The following is a 19931-nucleotide window of genomic DNA, read 5'->3' as shown; positions in this document are numbered from 1 at the left end:
AAAGTTCCAGCGGGCCTGGAACACCATGTGACCAACAAACTATGAGCAGCGTCCATGAAATAAAATGTCAACCTTACTGCATGCGATTGATGTTCTGTGGTACCCCAGCTTGTTACGCTTCCTGAGCCCCGCTGTTTGAGCCATAGTGTGCGCCGTCGATGTGGAAAAAGATCGCTTGAAAGTTGGAGCTAGGAGAGAGGGAAGAGGGCAGAACGAGGCGAGGGAAAGAGGAATAGATGGGCAGCTGCCAGTGCCTGATTGCCAGCCACGTTTTCATTCTGTCGCAACTGCGCCATAAAAATGATAGCTCCTAGGCACATCCAGCGCTCTTGTACTCTTCTTCCTGAGCGCCAACGTGTGCTAGACAATCCGTTCCCTTGTATGGACCTGGGTTCTTGGAGCGTGACTGGGTGGCTGTCAGGCCTTTTAAACATACAGAGGCAGGATTACATCCTTTTCAGTGATTAATTGTTGTCTAGCACTCTCTTTCACCGCCAATTTGATGTTCGCGGCCCGAACAATGCTGCAAAGGATCAGTTGTTGGATCAGCGGGGTAGAAGGCCCAGAGTTTGAGCGCGCGAGGGTCTACAACTAGTGATGCATGTCGCACCGTTTCGTGAGTTGTCCACATAATTCTGTGAGCAACAAAATACTCAGAGCCAGACCACATCATACATCCGTTTTGAGCTTCCAAGTTCGTGTGATAATCGCTCAGCTTCTTCCGCACTGTCGAAGCCCTCGGACCATTGACTCCGATCAAATTTTTGACCATGATATCGCAGGCTAGAATTATCGTAAATTGGTTCAAATTCATCTAGCTCTACTGCAGTTAACAACGTCACCGTAACCTTGAAGTGGGTCCCTAGGCAAAAAGGAACAAGATGCACATGGAGTGGTGCATCCTACAGTGCGTGCGCAGATTCTGGCACTCTCGGTCCCGTCAGATCTGCGCGAAACTGATTGGGACTGGCCGCATCGCTCATCAAGTTCGTCAGTTGTCACTACACCTGTGGAGTGGATGCCATGATATAGATGCCACATCGCAACAAGGGGGAGAATCGGATGTGCGTCCCGTCTGGGGTTTTTTTGTGGCAGGGGAGGGCTTGAGGGGCGAAGCCTCTGTGCGCCACACCTCACCAAGCACTGCAGCATCGTAGCGCGCGAACCCTGTGGCCTCAAACGGTTCTAGTGATCGCGCGGATGAGTGACCAGATCATTGCCTGCTAAAATGCATAATATCGGGGGCCACTGACCTCACAGATCACAGATGACAGAGCGAAGTATCAGTCGCGACTACGATCAAGTTTCCTGATTGTCGGCGTCTATAGGAAACATCGATGACATTCTTGAACGCTTGCAACTGAACACAAACGTCCCGTACGCGAAAAAACGCCAGCAGCTCAAAGTATACTTGGGTCTGCGAGAGTAGCAATGCCGCCAGCCGACTCTTTTAATTGACAACCCTGTTCAACCCTAAGCAGCTCCTGAGAATGAATGCTGAGGGATGTTTTGGCTTAATCACGAGGACACTTTGGCCCCCGAAGCATACATTGACCTGTATTCAGAACCCCAAAGTGCAAACGCGCTGGTTTCACCCCCCAACCCCGGCCCTGGTAAGGGTGTTTCAATCGTCCTAGTACCGCTCCGCAGTGGAGGCGATGCCGCCCGGCGCCCCTGCTGCTCTGCAGCATGGCGAAAACATGGTCATCAACTGCAGCCGCTGCTGAATCTAGGCCCTCCGTTGTTTCGAGGAATGCGATATACTCATCTGCCCTTTTCTACAGGGACACCGCTTATCCCTGATTCTCTCTCCGAAGCGCGAGCAGATCTCCCCTGCCGACGGTGGGATTTGACAGCCTTTTCGAATATTCTTGGCTAGATTGATGGACGGCAACAGCGCCTGATTGACTTGCCGGGAACAGCGGCAGCCGAGACAACGGTTTAGACGATGTCTGACAGTCAATGGTTGTTCTAGGAGTTCCGTGGTGGAACAAGGTGGGACACGCTTTCAGCTCGACATCTCGATCACTGTGTTCTACCAACACTTACAGTCCCACTCCTCATAGAACATTTCAGGTCTTTTTTTTGCATCTCCTTACTGAATTTTTGATGTGATACCTTCTTTCTCGCCAAAATGAAGTCGCGGCTTTTCCCACCTCTTGCTAACCAACATCCATCATTCCTACCGCCGCCGAATCTACAATGACCTACCAACGCAAGCCGTGGTCCAATTCTGAGGATGCGTGCCTCCTAGACCTCGTTCAATCCCAAAAGCCCCACGACTGGGTCGAAATTGCTCAGAAATTAGGTTCAAGAACAGCAAAGCAATGCCGCGAGCGCTACCGCCAGAACTTGGAGCCGTCCTTGAACCACAAGCCTATTACACCTGAGGAAGGGGCTCAAATCGAGCATCTCGTTTCGGAGATCGGCAAACGATGGACCAAGATTGCACGCAGGCTACATGGTCGCAGCGATAACTCTGTCAAAAATTGGTGGTATGCAAGGCATAGGCTCCGTATACAACTCGCCCGCCACCGAAAGAAGAATCTCGTTAGGGAGGAGTATTGCTGCCGAACCGGCACAAGAGAAGGCATGCTACAGGCATTGCCACTACTGAACACGGCGCCATCTCACAAGACGCAACATCACCCGCCAACGTCTTGGTCTGGCCCATCTCCACCGCTCTCCTGCTCATTTGAGTCTCCCGACTTCGAAGCTTACCAAAGCAAAGCATTACCATGCAAAACTGATGTCATTCAACATCAAGTCATCGAAATAACATCGTCACGAGCGTCGCCCGGAAGCTTTTTGTCTAGCATTGATACGACGTGCAGCGTGAATTCTATGGCGCAGCAATCAGGTTTGCCCACCATACCAAGCTGCCCAGTGCACCAGCAAAGTTCCGACAGCATGAGCGAGGAGCAGATGAAGCTGTCTTTCATACTGGACTGAGCTGCAAGTTGAAAATATCCTGCTGCATAAATGAACAGTTTATAGGGTGATGGAGAAAAATCGAATTCATACCTGTACTTGTCTGCTCGTCATGTATCTTAATGTAGCTATCTTGGCCGGTCTCAGGTAAAATGACGCTTGCAAATATTTATTGATACTAAATTCACATGAGAGCCGCTATTGCTGACCCGGGGCCGCCCACCAGCCGCGCGCGTAGCGGGATCTCCACTCCTTTCAGCAAGTCCTACCTCAGCTGCACACACACTAGAGGGCAAGCAAGCAACACTAACCAGTCACATTGGCTTGCATTGGTGACGTTCCATCTTCCTTGAAATCTTTTGGTGTTCGCCTAATTGGCAGAGGATATGTCTTATCCTACACATTCGGTTTAATATTTTCTTACACGGAATTCCCATTGACAGAACTTACCATGTCAATACGAGTTGGAAAGCAATTGTCGTTCGTTGAGCAGTAGTCATAGTGCCGATGTTGTTGGCGCACTAAGACATAAAAGTCGGCCCCGTAGCGGCGGCTTAATTGATCGCATCTTCTCATCACGCGATACGTAGCCCTGGCGAAATTTTCTCTCGTTCTGTCGCGCTTTGGCATCATTGGGCAATGGGCTGAATGTAGGCTTAGTTTTAACTTGTTTTTTGCTTGGCATCGCTCCAGCGAAACTTTATATTGTCAGTGGTTGACTCCATTCTCTGATGATGGTATTTGGGATCCAATTTTTGGGAATAGGTTTGCTTTCATCTCCAGGGTCATCCGGAGTGAGCCATTTCTCCCGATCTTTACTGGAGCAGAACTATTGGGATGTACGTAGTGGTGATGGTTGGGGCCAGGGTGAAGATACCAGTACCTGAATCCAACATTATGTTTCCATGTCTTTGCACGCCTTTTCAGCGTCAGGGATACAGCGGCAGCTTGCCGATTGGCTGGCTGACAGCTCTATAGCTAGCTGACAATGAATCATGAATAGAGGTGACGGATATGATTGGTTCTAGTGGCACAGGACAAGCAAGTGCAGATGATCATCGTCCAATCAGGGCGATATTCTAGCCAAGCGCGAACCAGGAGATGAGACAGCTGTCCAACGATAGCTTCCCGCAGAAATCACCGAAAATATAGTCGCGTCAACTCAGCACCGATACTGGTACTTGGGAATTTCTCCGAAGTTGACCGATTGAACGCTAGAAAGTGTCTATAATTGATTCGCAGGCGCCTGTGGCTTGCTCTGGTGAATGAATCGATAGTGGGGAATAGGCTGGCCGAGGTGCAGTGGAGTATGGGGTCACTTTCACCAGTCAGTAGGTGCAGTAGAGCACAGGGGGTCATTTTCACCAGTCGGTAGGTGCAGTAGAGCACAGGGGGTCATTTTCACCAGTCGGTAGGTGCAGTAAAGTGTAGGGGGGTCACTTTCACCAGTTGGTAGGTGCACTAGAGCACAGGGGATCATTTTCACCAGTCGGTAGGTGCAGTAAAGTGTAGGGGGGTCACTTTCACCAGTTGGTAGGTGCAGTAGAGCACAGGGGATCATTTTCACCAGTCGGTAGGTGCAGTAGAGCACAAGGGGTCATTTTCACTTGTCGGTAGGTGCGCCTAGAGACTCTAAGGGGGACGCGGGTTAGCTGGCCTATGATAAGTTCTAGAGGGCATATGAAAATAGGAGTTTTGCCTTCATAAGAGGGCGTATGTGCCTTCATACGACAGCGTATGCCTTCATACGACAGCGTATACTTTCATACGACAGCGTATACCTTCATGCGACAGCGTATGGAAATACGCCCACCCCCCTTCTGCTGGTCGAACACCCGCTCGCCCTCACGGGCACAACATTGGGCTGGGCACAACGTTGAGCTGGGCACAACGTTGTGCCCGTGAAGGGGAGTGGGTGTTTGACCAGCCTGGAAAGGAAGTGGGCGTTGTGCCAGGCACAACGTTGGGCTGGTTGAGCTGGGCACAACGATGTGCCCGTGAGGGGGAGCGGGTGTTCGACCAGCAGAAGGGGGTGGGCGCATTTCCATACGCTGTCGCAAGAAGGCATACGCTGTCGTATGAAGGCCCACCTCCTACTTTGAGGGTGGGCGCATCTCCTACTTAAAGGTAGGTGCACCTCCTTCTTAAGGGTAGGTGCAACCTCCTAGTTTTATACGCTCTCGTATGAGGGCATACGCTGTCGTATGGAGGCACACCTCCTATTTTTATCCGCCGTTGATCTGCTCTATCTGCGCATCGCAGGCAGGCTCCCTGTTGTCCTGCGTATTTTTCACTGGTGAAAAGGTGCAGCAGCACAGGGGGGGGGAGGTTTCACTGGTAGGTGCAGCAGAAGGCGTATTGCACGCCTTCGTGCGCCATCGCATGAAAATAAGGTGTCTTCATCAGACAGCGTACAGTAGCGGCCGTCAATATACGCCCAGAGGTGTCATATCGCTTCCGTGGCAGAAAGCCGATTGGTTAGATAAATATTCTCCAAGTGGCCACCGCACCCACCGCTAGGTGAGTTGATGGGTTTGTGGCTCGTGTGGAGTCAGACTGCTCCTTCAACGAAGGCGCTGTGAGCTTCTGCTAGCCAATTATTTCGCGTATACTGGAGCAAAATCTAGTACTAAAAAAAGAAAATGCTCCCAGATTGTATGATTGGTTAAAGCTATTCTTGTTGTTCTTGAAAGGTGGAGTTTCGAATTGCTGTACCAGCGCGACGCAGAATGATACCTAACTCCCGAATCGCGTTCTTCAAATAGGTAATCTCGATATTTATATACATGATATTCCAATCGGAAATACAGATCTTGATTTCAGTTTACAAAATTTTCCTGCCAGGGCATTCTCTCTACTGTGCCACGCGTCCAAGGGATAATTGAATGCCAGAGCAATTTTGTTTGCAGCAACACCTCTCGTAATAGTAACTATATTATGTCGTCAAGCTCACATCTCGGTGTAAACATCCAGCATGGTCTTCAGAATGTCAGGCTAGAGAGTTTAAATGGTACGATCTATATCTGCAGGCACGCTATCGTCGCTGACAGACCTCATTCATCATGTGTATGGCCGCGAGACGACAGGGGGACATGCGATACGTCGTCGGCTTGTGGCGCAGTTCGCCGCTTGTGTAGCTGACGTTTTCCTTGCTTTCACGGGCTGGGCTGAGCTTTTGGAGCGATTTCCGGCATTTTCAAGAGATTATGCTTCCTTGTGCGTTATGCTGTAATACGTTGCGCGAGCGCTGCAGTTAAACACAATAGCGCTCAAGCGTTGTCCCCTGCCCGTGCCCGAATGGTTCTTTAACAGCCAACATGCGTAATAAAACAATGAATGAGAAGGACTGCGCCGGTGTGACTAACGTTGAGGAAAGCAAGCAGCACAACGTTACTGTCTGTGCACTCCACAAAACGGTGCCTTGTTGAATTGGGTAGCACGAGCTGTTACTACCATTGCATTGGCTCAAGAGGAAGAAGAGCCATGGCTTACGGGTGACCAGTGACGGCTTGTGGCAGTACGTGGCCTCTTCCAAGAAGTTGGAGGGGTATGTGGTACAGATAAGCCATACGCATGCCATTTCCTTCCACTGCGACTGATTATCTATCATACTATGGACTGTTCCAGTCCGTGGATGGTGCCGGTGTCCACTTACGGCGGTGGTCTCGGGACAAAGTAGTCGCCTGACAGAGAGAACAGCAGCGCTGGCGAAGACGCGATGTTAGGTTCCATGCGCCCCCGAATCGCTAGCCACGCATGGCCAGCCTCCGCCGTTGCTAGACGTGGCAGGACAGCGCAGCTCATTCATATCCACCTATGGATGTCCTTAGCGCCACGCTGGTGGATGTCCACGAGGCATGACACTCACGATGATGGCCTATCTCATGGAATACTTCTACCTCGGCATCTTCTTCGGTAGCTCTCGGTTATGTTAGGGCTTGTCCTCTGCTTTGTCTTCAAGCCCATCCGCCGCTCCGGCCGGCGGACCCTCGTCTGGCCTCTCCTCGTCTACGGGTATGACCTCCCGCTCATCTTTGGGCTCGTCTTCTGGCTGGCGTGTAGGTTGTAGCTCGTGGTTGTGCTGTGAGAAGCGTGCTTCTGATCGATATTCATATTCCCAATTTCCATACTTTTTTTTCTTTAACCACGTAGCCACTGTAACCAAGCGCTGTCCTCTAGCATAGAGAGCTGACCTGAACGGTTAGCCACTGTAACCCACTAACGGACCAGCACCTGGAAGAGCATAGCCCACTAGTGCTGGCCCGAATGGGTGCCAGCACAAAATTCTGGGCGCCAAGGTCTTAGGCCTCTTTTGGTAATAACTGCGCTGGCTGACATACGCAAATATGGGTAGCAGCTAGGCCACGAAATACGAGCCAACAATTCATCTGGCGAATTCTTCAACGAGGTAAGAAAGGAAGAATTGGGATATTGCACCAAGGACAGAGATACAGGGTACTCATCTGATGATGAATGCTTTCATTTTAAAAGCGAACTGCCACCGCACGTTTTCCGTTTATTTATGCACTAAAAAGTCCTTAGAAACTGGATTCAGGTCCCTGCACGAGAACAGGGAGCAGTCAACAGTTATCAGTAGTCGGGTGCGAAAACGATTTATTTAAATGGAGTTCAAATACGAACAACGCCGCATGTCATTGCAATCGAACAAGGCCCCCATCAGCTTCCTTCTTTATTTTCTAAACTATGTCGAACTTTCAAACGGAGGAGAGCACAGCCCAAAGCGCTGACATTGTCCGAGCTGCGGCTTGTGCAATCGGTCCAGTGGCGAGTAGGTTGGTCAAAAGCGACGCAAAAGAAGATTTCACAAAAAATATAGAGACAGTATACGATTTCTGGGTACCGTTGTTGATAACCGCGACAATGCCCCCGGACATTTCGCACACCGACCATCGCATTGCAGCCGCTATGCAACACTTAGACGGAGTCATCGCCGACCGGCAGCGGGCTAAGTCCCGTGTTGGTTCCGTACTATTGGCAAGACTCTTGTCAACTTTGCAGGAAAGAATCCGGCTTCTCCGTCAGGGAGGTGGTTTGTTCGCGAAAAGAAAGTGCAGTAGCATTGTCATTGACAGCTATGCGACCGCGCGAAATCTGCCACTAGATAAGGCGTCTCGATCTCGGACGCTGTATCGTATCAGAATGAGCAGACGGTGGAGTGAGCTAGCTGGAAACTATCCGTTACTTCTGGGTGCGCTATCAGACGAAGCCGAAGGAATTATGTCAGTACGGCCTTCGTATTACAGTTCAGCCTTTCCATTAACACACAGCAGCGGAAATCTCAATATGTCTAATCAAGATTTGCGCAATCTCGCGACCCAATTGCACACCTTGTTTCCTCCGGAACTAACAGCGGCAGCGAACCGCATGGAACAGTTCGCAGAAGAACTGAGGAATCTGGACGGGCTACGAGACCATGCAGGAGGACAGGGTAGCCAAGAGCAAGAGTCACTAGCCAAAGCGGCACAAAGTATGAAGCAACTGAGACAGGGGCATTTGAGTCAGCTAAGGGGAATACTACTTTCTTAAATAAACCATAATTTTGAACTCCAATACGGTACTGTTATTGCTTGACGTGACAAGATGAGTTAAAGTAAAAATGTTGGGGTAGAGGTAGGGGTATTAGTAGGGGTGGAGGTGCCAAATTGTAGTGGGTACTAGTATTGGCAGAGGTAGGGGTACACCGGGAAATTGTAGCGGTACTGGAACCAAGGGTGTGCTCATCTGGGCAGTCAACCCACCACCTACAACTACCGCTTACTAACTCTTCCGTTTACTACCTCTACCACTACCTCTCTCTACCACTACATCTACCACCTCTACCACTCACTACCTCCACCACTACTCCACCACTCACTACCTCCACCACTACCTCCACCACTCCCTACATCTGCGACTACCTTTTCTATACCACCCATTCGACTACTTTTTCCACATCATGAACTCTACCTCTTTTGCTGTTTACAGCTACATGCTCTTATGTAAAATATGTTCGTACATGTACTGCGTTGGACTACTACCTACGTAGAATCTGGGTACTGATTTTAGTGTCGCGAATGTGCCACAAATGCATCAGAGCGATTGGCTGTATATGTGCCTTTCAGCGTGTGCGCCCTTCCGTATGTGCCTTCCGCAGATGAGTACCACTGTCAGTACTTACCAATGATATGCTCAGCACTGGCTGGAGAAACTACAAATCGGGCGCAAGTGAACTTGGCGTTAGCTCTGGCAAAGGCGAGCCCATGGCAAGCGCCGTGGCGCATCGGTGCCGCCGAATTTGCTTGTTGTGATCAGGGGGTGTAAGGCCAATCTTCAGCTAAGGCCGGGTCAGCCACAGGCGCTTGGCTCTTCCGCTTTAGTAAGGCGGACTAGATCTGATAACTGCGGACAGCTACCAGTTCGCAGCTCTGTGGAACATACCTATTCCTTCATGGCGGTTGTTGGACCAAAAACTGTTTAGAGCTGGTGGTAGCGTTTCCTGTGCCAAGGCAAGAACAGCATCAAGCAACTTATAATAGCTCTAACATCCCAGTATTTCCCAACCGAATTAACGCAGTCCTACACCAAACTCTTAAAATGACAACTACGCAATTGCGACGTGATAGAACAGGCGAGAACTTTGCCAGAGCGACATATCGCTTGATGAGGAGATGCGATGAACTAAGCCGCCGTTACGGCGCCGACTTTTACGTAGCAGTGCGCCGACAACATCGGCACTACGACTACTGCTCAACGAAGGATTGTCATTTTCCAACACGCATCAACATGGTACGCTCGATATTTCTTTTATAAAGCCATTTACAGAAAGTGACGCTGATTGCTCCAGGAAACGGTCTATCCTCGAGCTATTAGGCGGACGCCCGAGGATTTTAGCCAAATTCAGGACAGGGGCTCAAGCAATATATAGATCGAGTGACAATAATGAGCGACGAGGAGAAGAGGCTGAAAAATGGCATGGCAACATCATTTCCATCTACATTACATTTTTATGTGATGCAGCCGAAACCGCAATATGGTTTATCAAACCCTGCAACCGAGGTGGCCATGTAATAAATAGAGGATAATAAAGTGCTATTTTCGTGCCTGCTGTTTACTTCTTGATCTATCCATGAATACCAGGAAAGTAAAATCGAAAGAGAAATCGTTGATTTTTTTTAAGATTCTTCAAGTAATCAAACTATTAGGACATATTTCTGCGAATTATCGCTAGGCATAGCGCCACTCCCAGTGAAAGACAATTCGGGGTGCACCGCATAAGCGAAACCGATCGGACAATGTACTCATTGAGCCGTCGTGCCGATTTTATTCAATTTATCTAGGTACGTTTTGCCAGTCGCTCTTCACCATAGGCCACTGGTCAACAAATAAGCCAAGCAATCGTCGTCATACAGTCCAAATCATCGGGAACGGAACTCATGAATACGGGTTCAACACTGAATGTTCTGTCATCCCATTCGGTCTGAGCCTTTACAGTCACGTAGTCAATACTGTATGTATCGATCATGAACTCAATTTATTTTTGTATGGTTCGCCGCCCGCTCGTCACCCCCAAGTCTCCAACCGTCCATCGCGGTACTCTATGTTACCACCTTCTTCATACGATACGAAAAATAGAAGGTGGGGGATATTTTGATACTTCTCATGCTATTATTAGCAAAGAAGGACCAAAACCATAGAAAAATTGGAAAACAGCCTCAATTCTTGTCAGCCCTATTGATTTAGACTGGTAAAGTCAGGTAGGGGTGCTATTTTACTGGTAGAGATCAGTTTCTCGTCAACACTGTGAGCGAAGTAGACTGGTAAAGTCAGGTTGGGGTGCTATTTTACTGGTAAACAGACGCGGAGACGTGTTATTACTGGTCAAAAGCAGTCCCTTTTCTGCACTCTGTCGGCTGTAGACCGGTAAACAGACGTAGAGACGCGATATTACTGGTAGAAAGAAGTCTACTCTGTCCGCCGTAGACTGGTAAACAGACGCCGAGTCACAATGCTACTGGTAAAGTCTGTTTTCAGCACTCTGTCTGCTGTAGACAGGTATACAGACGTCGAGACGCAGTATTACTGGTAAAGTCTCTTTTGAGGAGCCTCCTTGTCTTCAAAACAAGAATTTGCATTGAGCTAAGCGCCGGCGCAAGCTTGAAGAGTGCAGAACGACGGCTTTGCTGATCTGTGTTTTGAAACTAGGTTCCACCCTATTTAATGGAGCCAACAGGGTCTGTCCGCTGTTCCCAGCCCCAGCCTGCGGTGGGTTCCGCTGGATGGCTAGCGCTTGCGGCTACTTCCCCATTCCCCATTGGGGGACGGCTAGGCTGTGGTAGCCCTGCACCCTACTACGACCTCTTTCGCGGGCTTGCTTTATGAGAGGAAGAATGCGTACGAAGAAGGATCAAAAGAATCGATGAGTAACGAGAGCAACTACGACAAACTATGTGCAAGAGAGGTCAATTTAGAGAACTGACAATATCAGCGACTCTCAGGTTAGGCCGCATCCACTGTTTGTTCATCAAGGTGGTGTTTTAATTACGCCCCCCCGCCCCCGCATTGCCCTGCAACCTGTCGCCCTGCCTACTCAGTAGGCAGAACTCACCGGCTAGCAGGACGCATCAAGTTTATTTACCCGGACGAACCATAAGAGCAATTAATTGGTAAGGCATATTATGTAGTACAGTACCGCCCAATAGTTAAATGAGAAATTATTAAATAAAACAAAAATTAGCAACTCGATCACGACTTAGCAACGGCCCTCATTGCGGCTTTCTTCTGCTGTCGTCCTTTGCGTTTCTTTTCAAGCCGTTCCGCTTGCCGCTGTCTCCTTTTTGCGACTTGGGCCGAATCTCTGAGGCTCACTCCATGGATTTCCTCAACATGAACTCGAAAATGGTCCACGTGATCAAACTTCTCTTGTCTGCATTTCGGGTGGCCACACCAAATGGTTTCACCACGTCGCGCGGCGGCCTCTCGGCGGGCCAGGTGCGTGTCGTCAAAATGGTCGTTGAGCACAGGCAGACGGCAATACTTAAATCTTCGCGCCTCATCCGGCATCTGCTCATCGCCAATGCAGTCTGGGCACTGCGTTGGCCCCATGAGAAGTGGGAAAGGATCCAGCACAAGATCCGGCTCAGATAAGGTATCGCTTCCAGGTGACTCTTGCTTGATGAAAGCCTCCACCGTGGCTGGACGTTGCGTGCGGCTAGTTCTGCCAGTCTCCTTCTTATCGCATAAAGCTACCATCAAGTCGATGGCTTCAACTCGGCGTTGAAATAGGTCCTCCTCTGTCCAGCCATCAGGCTGCAAGCAAAGAATTTCGGCTAGTCTTGCCCGTTCCGGTATAGTGAGGTCTATTGCGGGCTGCTCATATTCCTCTTCCATCTCCCCGCGGGCTTGGGCCTCAATGTCCCAGGTGGGACGATTGTAGAAATAGTATTCGCGATATTCCTTCACGACCCTCCTTTCGTTCTGTGTCCTCTTATTTCTGATGTCGTCTGTGAGTACTCGGATCCTGTCTTCATGCTCACTACCAGCAACTCGATACCGTCCCTGCTTGAGCACCGCACGCTCCTCCTCCCACTTCACAATCTCAGGGTCGGGCGGCTGATTTGCCCATACCTTCTCAGGCACCATATCCCTTACCGCACGAGGGTCGCGGGTCAAGCTTACGTGGGCAAACATGCGGAACAGTTGGCTTTGCTTTTCCTCCTCCAAGAAGGCGTTCTGGAGATCAAAGTTGGCAATTTCATTCAGATACGCACTGAAAAATGTTTTGAATCCAGGTTCATGCCGCATCATCTGGTCGCGGACCGAATCCGTTGCATCACCTAGTAAGAATGATTTAGCATCAAAGATTTTGGTGGCATGTGTGAGCTCGGACATACCATTTGCGGCGTTCGAAGCACCTCTCCGAGCGAATCTAAATCTAGGCGTCCAAGCCTTCCTTCTCGTGGCCGGATTCGAGGCTCTGTCGGCCCATGTCATAATTCAGCTTGGAGTAGAGCATCGCCTCGTCTTCAGACAGCGTTGCACCGCTGATGCGGCGAAAAACGGGGACTTTCAATTTCTCCTTCTTCCAGCGGATTGGCATGCAATCTCGGGGACCCCAAACATCCCTCGAGAGGAGACTATACGCGTCGGTTAGGCAAGCCGCATCGAACGCATGGTCATGTAGGGCCAGTGCCACGATGACCATGATCGCGTCAAATATTAGTTTCCTTGTAGGCGTGAAGAAAAAAATCGTCCTAACACGCAATTAGCAGTCGACCAGACGGTAGTGAGGTGGCATACGGGATGGAACACACGGCTTTGGCTTGTTGTCTGCTCCTTTGTGGTGGATAAACTTGATGGCCATGGCCAATACGGCCTTCCCCGTAGCAGGGTGCCGCACAAGCATCAAAAGAATGTCCTCATAGCAGAGAGCTTTGGGGCGGCCTCTCTTGATTGTCTCCTGTAGAAGCATCTTGTTGAGCTCCACGGATTGCTTGTCTAGCGTTTGATCCGCGCTGTCATCGTTTTCCACTTCTTGTATGACTCTCTTGCCAAAGAGAATCTCTCGAGAGCCATCCTTCGGACCTTTTCTCTCGCCATCCACAAGTTCTGCAGGTCGGGCCCCAGTATAACATAGGAGCTGGTAGCATCCAGTCAACTGGATCCGATGACGCCCGAGGCTGAATGCACTCGTGTCGTACGCGATGTTGAATGTCAGGATGACTCGGAGACTGTCGACATTGAGGACCGGCTTGCCGTCGATGTTCGGCGCTCGGAGATTGAAGCGATGGATCAAAACATTGCGATGGTACTAGGCTGCGGTTAACAGGCATGATTGGGTGTTCCAGCTCGGAGGGCTTCGATACCTTGTAGACTTCCTTCGCATCGTTTCTATCCATGTAACGGCCTGTAACAGTCGTGTAGAGTTGCTGGAATTGGCGAATATACTCTTCTGACGTACCCCACGACCGGACGTTGTAGTTTCCGCAGACGAAGAGGAAAAAGTCCATCGTAGTGGCACGGGTCAGGTTCACAAGCGTCGCTCGCCAGTCGCCGACCTCCTTCTCAACGCAGTAGCTGCACCCACGTTAGCTGCGGGCTCCAAGATGGGCTTGAAGGCGATCTTGGCGTACCGTTTCCATCTTCCAAAGATGCCGGAGACGTTGATCTCTGTTTCAGCAGAGTACTTGGGCTTCACGAATCGAACAGTGCTAAGACACTCCCGGTTCGCAGCATGCTGCTCGGCCGAGAGTGGCGCAGGCTTAGGTGCTCTTTCAAGCTGCTTGGCTCTTTGAAACTGGAGGAACTCGAGGTGGTGGTTGTCCGGAGCGTTTGCATGGTGTGTGCGGGCGACAGCGCTTGGCATGGTGGAAGGATCGTTTCTGTTGATCTGGTGCGGAGGTGGCCTGGGTTGGAGGCCACGACGAACTTGGGATGATGGAAGACAGGAGAAGCGAACGAAAACGAGGGCGCCGCCGCTCTATATACTGTGGTGCCGGCCATTCTGGTGGTAAAGGCCACCAGAATACGTGGGCGACAAAAATAGGACAACACGCAACAACGGAAAACGAGAATTGACGTAGTAGGCTCCTTCCTGTCTGTGGTTGGGGGGAGGGCGTGGGTCGGTTGCGTAGGCAAGACCGCCAGAGGTACACAGTACCTGACAGGGGTGGGCCTGGAGCGGGAGTCCCTCACTGCTGTGGCCGCTAAAAACGGCGGCAAAACCCGCCAGATTTGGTGGCTCTAGCAGCGCATCTTGCATTTAAAAAGTAATCTTATATATTCTAAATAATATTCCTAGTTAGTTTATAAATATATTAAAACTGTAACTTAGTGTTTAGACCTCTTTATATAACTATATAATATAGTTTATAGATTAGAACCTAAAACTCTAAGTTTTAAATAAGAATATTATTAATTATATATTATAGTATCTTTAGTTAACTATAAATAATAACTATATTACTAAGTACTCTTAAAATACTTCTATAAATATAGTAAGAACTAAGTTATATACTAGTTAAAATATAGTTTTATTATTAATACACTTATTTCTATATTATATTATTCTACTATAGTTAGCTAATAGACTTATACTATTAACCCTAAACCTAACTTTTAAAGTGGGTCTAAACTAAACCCTCCCTAGTGCTAATTATAAACTACTACTATACTACTAAACATTAATAATTTAAACACTAATATATAGACTAGGCTAGCTAAACTGTACCTATTTTTAACGTTTAATAACCTATAAATAATACTTAAGCCTTTATTAAACGCTTTTATTAACTATAGAGGTGTTATTTTTAGTACTTTAAGTAGTAGCTTACTTATTAATAGATATACTATATAGATAGACTATAATCTTACTATTTATTAGTCTAAATAAATATTATTTTCTATTATTCTAATCTCTTTTATAATAGTATAATACTTAAGAAAAATCCTCTTTTTAACTAGTAAAGAATTCTTATTATTAGAGTGTTTTCTAAGCTTAGTCTTATAAACTCTTTTAATAGTACTAAAGATAGTTATATTAAGAGGTTAAAGAATATAAGAACTATAAGCTAGTTAGAATAGAAAGTATATATTATTATAATAATATTCAAATAAGAAGGTGTTTATATAATAACTATTATAGTTATTAATAATAAAAAGTCTTTATTTAGAGGCTTTTATTAGCTTTATCTTAAGGATAAAGATTCTTTTAAGTTAATTAATAGTAATAGTATTACTTATTTAGCTCTTTAAAGAACCCTAGAAATACTAGTCTTTAAAGGCTCCTAATTTAATAAGAAACTATTATTATTAAATATTCTTTCTATTAAAAAGAACTAATAGATTTAGCTTCTTCTTTATAGTTAAAATACACTTAAAGATTATACTTTAAAAACACTAGCTAGACTATCTCTTTAGAGTAATTCTCTTCTATAATAACTTAAGTACTAGACTATTCTCTTAAAGCCCTATTATAAGCCCTATTTTATTTATATTATATTAATTACTTAAGAGTATATTAATAATCTATTTAATACTAAGAAGTTTAAAGAAAGTTAAAATTATATAAGTTAAAGCCTTATTTAAATATTAGAAATTAAAGTGCTTACCTCTAAGTGTTTTAACCTCTAGATTATACTTTAAAAAGCCTTAGAACTAGTTAATTCTAATATTATAATTATTACTATTAGCTTAGTAGAGACTTAAAATAATCTTCTAGACTTACTAGTAAGTAGGGGGGTTACTAAGATAATCCTAAATTAGGATCTAAGAAATAAAATATAATTCTTAAGTAACTTAAAGCTATTATAATAGCTTAAAAGCCTCTTTCTATAATATTATACTTTTAATATAATACTATAGTATTCTCTAAAGTATAGACTAGTAATTTACTTCCTTTTATATACTTATACTACTAATTACGTCTTTAATAGTATTTTAAAGGTTTTATTTAGTATATTAACTTATAATAATATAATAGTAAAAAAAATAATAATTATTAGATTTTTTAGGCGTTAAAAAACGTGATTCTAATAATGTAGGTTTATCGTTAAAAAGGAAGAGGTTAGGTGGCTCAAAAGTGGGTGTGGCTCACAAGTGGGTGGCCGACGTTAGTGGGTGGTGGGTGGCCTTGCAGTAGTGGGTGGCCTTACAGTACCGGGGTGGCCTTCCAGCAGCGGGCGGTAATAAGGCCCTGATGCTGAGTTCTGGCTGCAGTCTGTTTACTCCGTATGCTACTGCACTGTCACTGGCGTGTGGAGTGACCATGCAGCTCTAATTGGTCGAAGACAGGAGGCTTTGACGCTTAGGCAAGCCAGGTGGCAGACATAGTTATGTGTTCGATTCCTCGTTCGCCATTTCAAAGGAATCAACAGCGGGGTGACACTCGGAAGGAAAGCGGAACGGTTATTAGCGGACGCTAGAATGCGTCTGGCAACGACTGGATTAGTAAGCCTCAATCGCAGTCAACCCTGGCAACATTTACCTTCCATGCCTCCTCGCGGCACATGTCGTCCTTACGGTACATGCTTTCCAGTCACACTCGTCCAACTTCATCATCTTGTCACTCCTCGTTCCCGCTCACGTCCAGCGTTTTCGACAATAACCCGGCATGGAGCAAGTGCTGCTCGGCAATAACACCGTTGGGTTCACGCCCCTGCCAGGCCTCCTCCCCATTCCGCTGTCGTCCAGCCTCACATGCAACTCCAGCTCAAGCTTCAGCTCTAGCTCCAGCTCTAGCCCTAGCTCCAGCTCCTCGTATCGCCAACCATTCTGCGTCTCGCCCGAAGGCTGGGGACCCCTGAGTGGCAATGCTTTCTACCTGACACCATGCTTCGTCGACGGTGCAATTGGCATCGTATCGATATGTGCCATTATCTGCGGCCTCGGCGCCGTCACCTACCTCCTAAGGCGTGGCATTGTCGGTAAAGCCCTGGTTGGAAAGTGGCATTTTGCTGCAAAATTGGTATGCTGGTTCCCCCAGCGGCCGTGGACGCGAGACTGGAGAGAATTTGGCTAACCAAGAGCGACACCAAGGTCACTGTTGCCGCAGTCTTCGGACTGACGGTCACTCAAACGATCAACGCGGCTCTTAGAGAGCCAGAGCATTTCCTTCAGGATGTGTCATTTTGGTCACTCGTCGCAGTATCGACATCCCTGTTCGTCATCCTCTGGGCGCATTGGCTCGAAAACTTCCGCTCTTTGTGCGAAAACGCCGTCGTTTTGACATACTGGCTTTTTTTTGTGCTCGTGTATACCTTCAAAGCTATCACGCTTGCTCTGGATCCAGCAGTTGGACCTCGCTCGTCAGAGTTCATCTTCCATTGCACAGCATGGGCGCTTGGAGCAGTGGAGCTGTTTCTTCAGTTCATTGTGGCTGAGCTACTACTGAAACCGCGCTTTGAAGGTGACAGTGGCAGAAGCCCTTTGGAATTTGCAAATATCTTCTCTGCTTTAATGTTTACATGGCTGTCGCCATTCATGACCTTTGGATACAGCAACATCATCACAGTCAAGAACTTGCCTGCTCTCCACCTAGACGACACCTCGAATACGTGTTACCATAGACTTGAGGCCGCTTGGGTTCGGGAGGAGAAGAATAGTAAAATGCCATCGATTTGGATCGCTTTAGCCAGGTCGTACGGTGCCGAATTCGCCATTTGTGGCATCACAGAGTTCCTCAACAACATATTTTGGGTTTTTCAGCCGCTCGCTCTCCAAAATCTCATCCAATGGGTAGCTTCCAGAACTACGGGAGATCCGCAGCCGTATACCCGGGGCGCGTTTTGGGCTTTCATAATGTTTTTAGTGTCGTTCCTGAAGACAGTGGTCAGTATTCAGAGCCGCTGTTATTCTGATACATTCTAGCCTAAGGCTAATCTTTTTATTAGGCTTTTCAAAAGAAACTATGTCAAACGATCACTGTCGCAACCCATGTTGAGACAGCACTCAAGGTGAAGCTTTATCACAAGTCGATCAAACTGTCTGGTCAAGCTCGCAGCACAAAATCGACCGGCGATATCATCAATGTCATGAGTGTTGATGTGGCAAAGGTATCTGACATGGTCGCAGGTGCCCATTCGGTCTGGTCTCTGGCTTTGCAAATAATTTTGGCACTAGTTCTACTATACCGTTTGCTTGGATGGGCTATGTTGGCCGGTGTTGCGCTTATGATTGCGCTAAGCCCTGTACATGGGCTCGTTGTCGTTTTCTACAAGCGATTTCAGGTCAGATACATGAAAGCTAAGGACAACCGGACGAGACTCATGAGTGGAATTATTGATAATATGAAAGGTGAGATACAGGAACCCTGAAATCTCCTCGCAGTGCTCACCAGTTCCGCAGCCATCAAATTGTATGTTTGGGACTCCGTTTATGAGGAAAAATTGCGCTGTGTGCGCCATGACGAAGAACTGAAGGCAATGCAAATTCAATCAATCGTGGCCGGCTCATTCACCATTCTCTTCTCTATGCCGAGCTATCTGATCGCCGCTCTCAGCTTTGGTATCTACGTACTCATCCAGTCGAAATTGCTCACCACCGATATCGTGTTCACTTCGCTTGCTGTCTTCAACATGCTCAAGTCCCCTTTATCTCAACTTCCAAATCTAGTCTCAACCATGACGGAAGGTGCCGTGTCATTATACAGATGCGTGGAAATTTTCACAGCAGAAGAGCTCCAGCCTGATGCTGTCACCATTGAAGAGAAACCTGCATCCCCGTCAGGTGGACTGGTTATAGTCAAGGATGCCGCCTTCACACCTGGAAGCTCTGAAAGCAAAGAGCTCATCAGCATTCCGGACTTCTTATGTCACCAAAACGAGTTTTGCTGTATCATCGGCTCAGTCGGCTGTGGCAAATCTTCGTTCCTCGGCGGCATTCTAGGACAGCTCCACAAAACAAAAGGAACTGTGAAGCTAAGCGGGACTGTCGCCTATGTCCCCCAGACTCCATGGATCATGAATGGTTCGATCAAGGAGAACATCTTGTTTGGCTCTGCATGGAATTCTGTGTTATACGAAAAGACTCTTAGCGCGTGCGCATTACGTCCAGACCTGAAGACACTACCCGAAGGCGATGCGACCGAAGTTGGCGAACGCGGAATTTCCCTCAGTGGGGGCCAGAAGGCCCGAATAAGCCTGGCAAGAGCTGTGTATTTTCAAGCTGACATCTACATCATAGACGATTGTCTGGCTGCTGTGGATGAGCATGTTGGCAAGCACTTGATTCAACAGGTGTTGGGTCCACACGGCATTCTTCGCAATCAAGCACGTATCCTTGCAACAAACTCGACCCGTGTGCTTAGAAGTGCTGATGCTATCTACTACCTTCAGGCAGGACAAATAGCCGAGCAAGGCACTTATCAAAAACTCATGTCCACCGAGACGGAAACTTTCAAACTGGTCAACACGCACCTGAAGCAGCAGGAGTCCGAGCGAGCAATCAGTGGAACTGAGACTTCGCTCATCCCAGTCGAAGCTGAACAATCTTCTCCCGCAACACCG

General features: G+C 47.7%; 2 protein-coding genes across 2 annotated transcripts; both read right to left on the bottom strand.

Annotated features, from left to right (window-relative positions):
* Nucleotides 1-11673: 11673 nt before the first annotated feature.
* Nucleotides 11674-12824, bottom strand: ISF_09576 (FluG domain-containing protein; the record flags this gene model as incomplete). Its single annotated transcript, XM_018853177.1, has 2 exons — nucleotides 11674-12764; nucleotides 12818-12824. 2 exons carry the CDS (start codon nucleotides 12822-12824, stop codon nucleotides 11674-11676), a joined length of 1098 nt encoding a protein of 365 aa, XP_018699625.1.
* A 38-nt stretch (nucleotides 12825-12862) lies between these two features.
* On the bottom strand, nucleotides 12863-14293 carry ISF_09575 (FluG domain-containing protein; the record flags this gene model as incomplete). The annotated part of the gene is made up of 5 exons (XM_018853176.1): nucleotides 12863-13181; nucleotides 13242-13738; nucleotides 13794-13834; nucleotides 13889-14004; nucleotides 14061-14293. 5 exons carry the CDS (start codon nucleotides 14291-14293, stop codon nucleotides 12863-12865), a joined length of 1206 nt encoding a protein of 401 aa, XP_018699624.1.
* Nucleotides 14294-19931: the final 5638 nt, after the last annotated feature.

The sequence above is a fragment of the Cordyceps fumosorosea genome, assembly GCF_001636725.1.
Source record: "Cordyceps fumosorosea ARSEF 2679 chromosome Unknown scaffold_56, whole genome shotgun sequence".
Taxonomy (NCBI): domain Eukaryota; kingdom Fungi; phylum Ascomycota; class Sordariomycetes; order Hypocreales; family Cordycipitaceae; genus Cordyceps; species Cordyceps fumosorosea.
The sequence above is the reverse complement of the archived record's forward strand: the minus strand, read 5'-3'. Positions and strand labels throughout refer to the sequence as shown.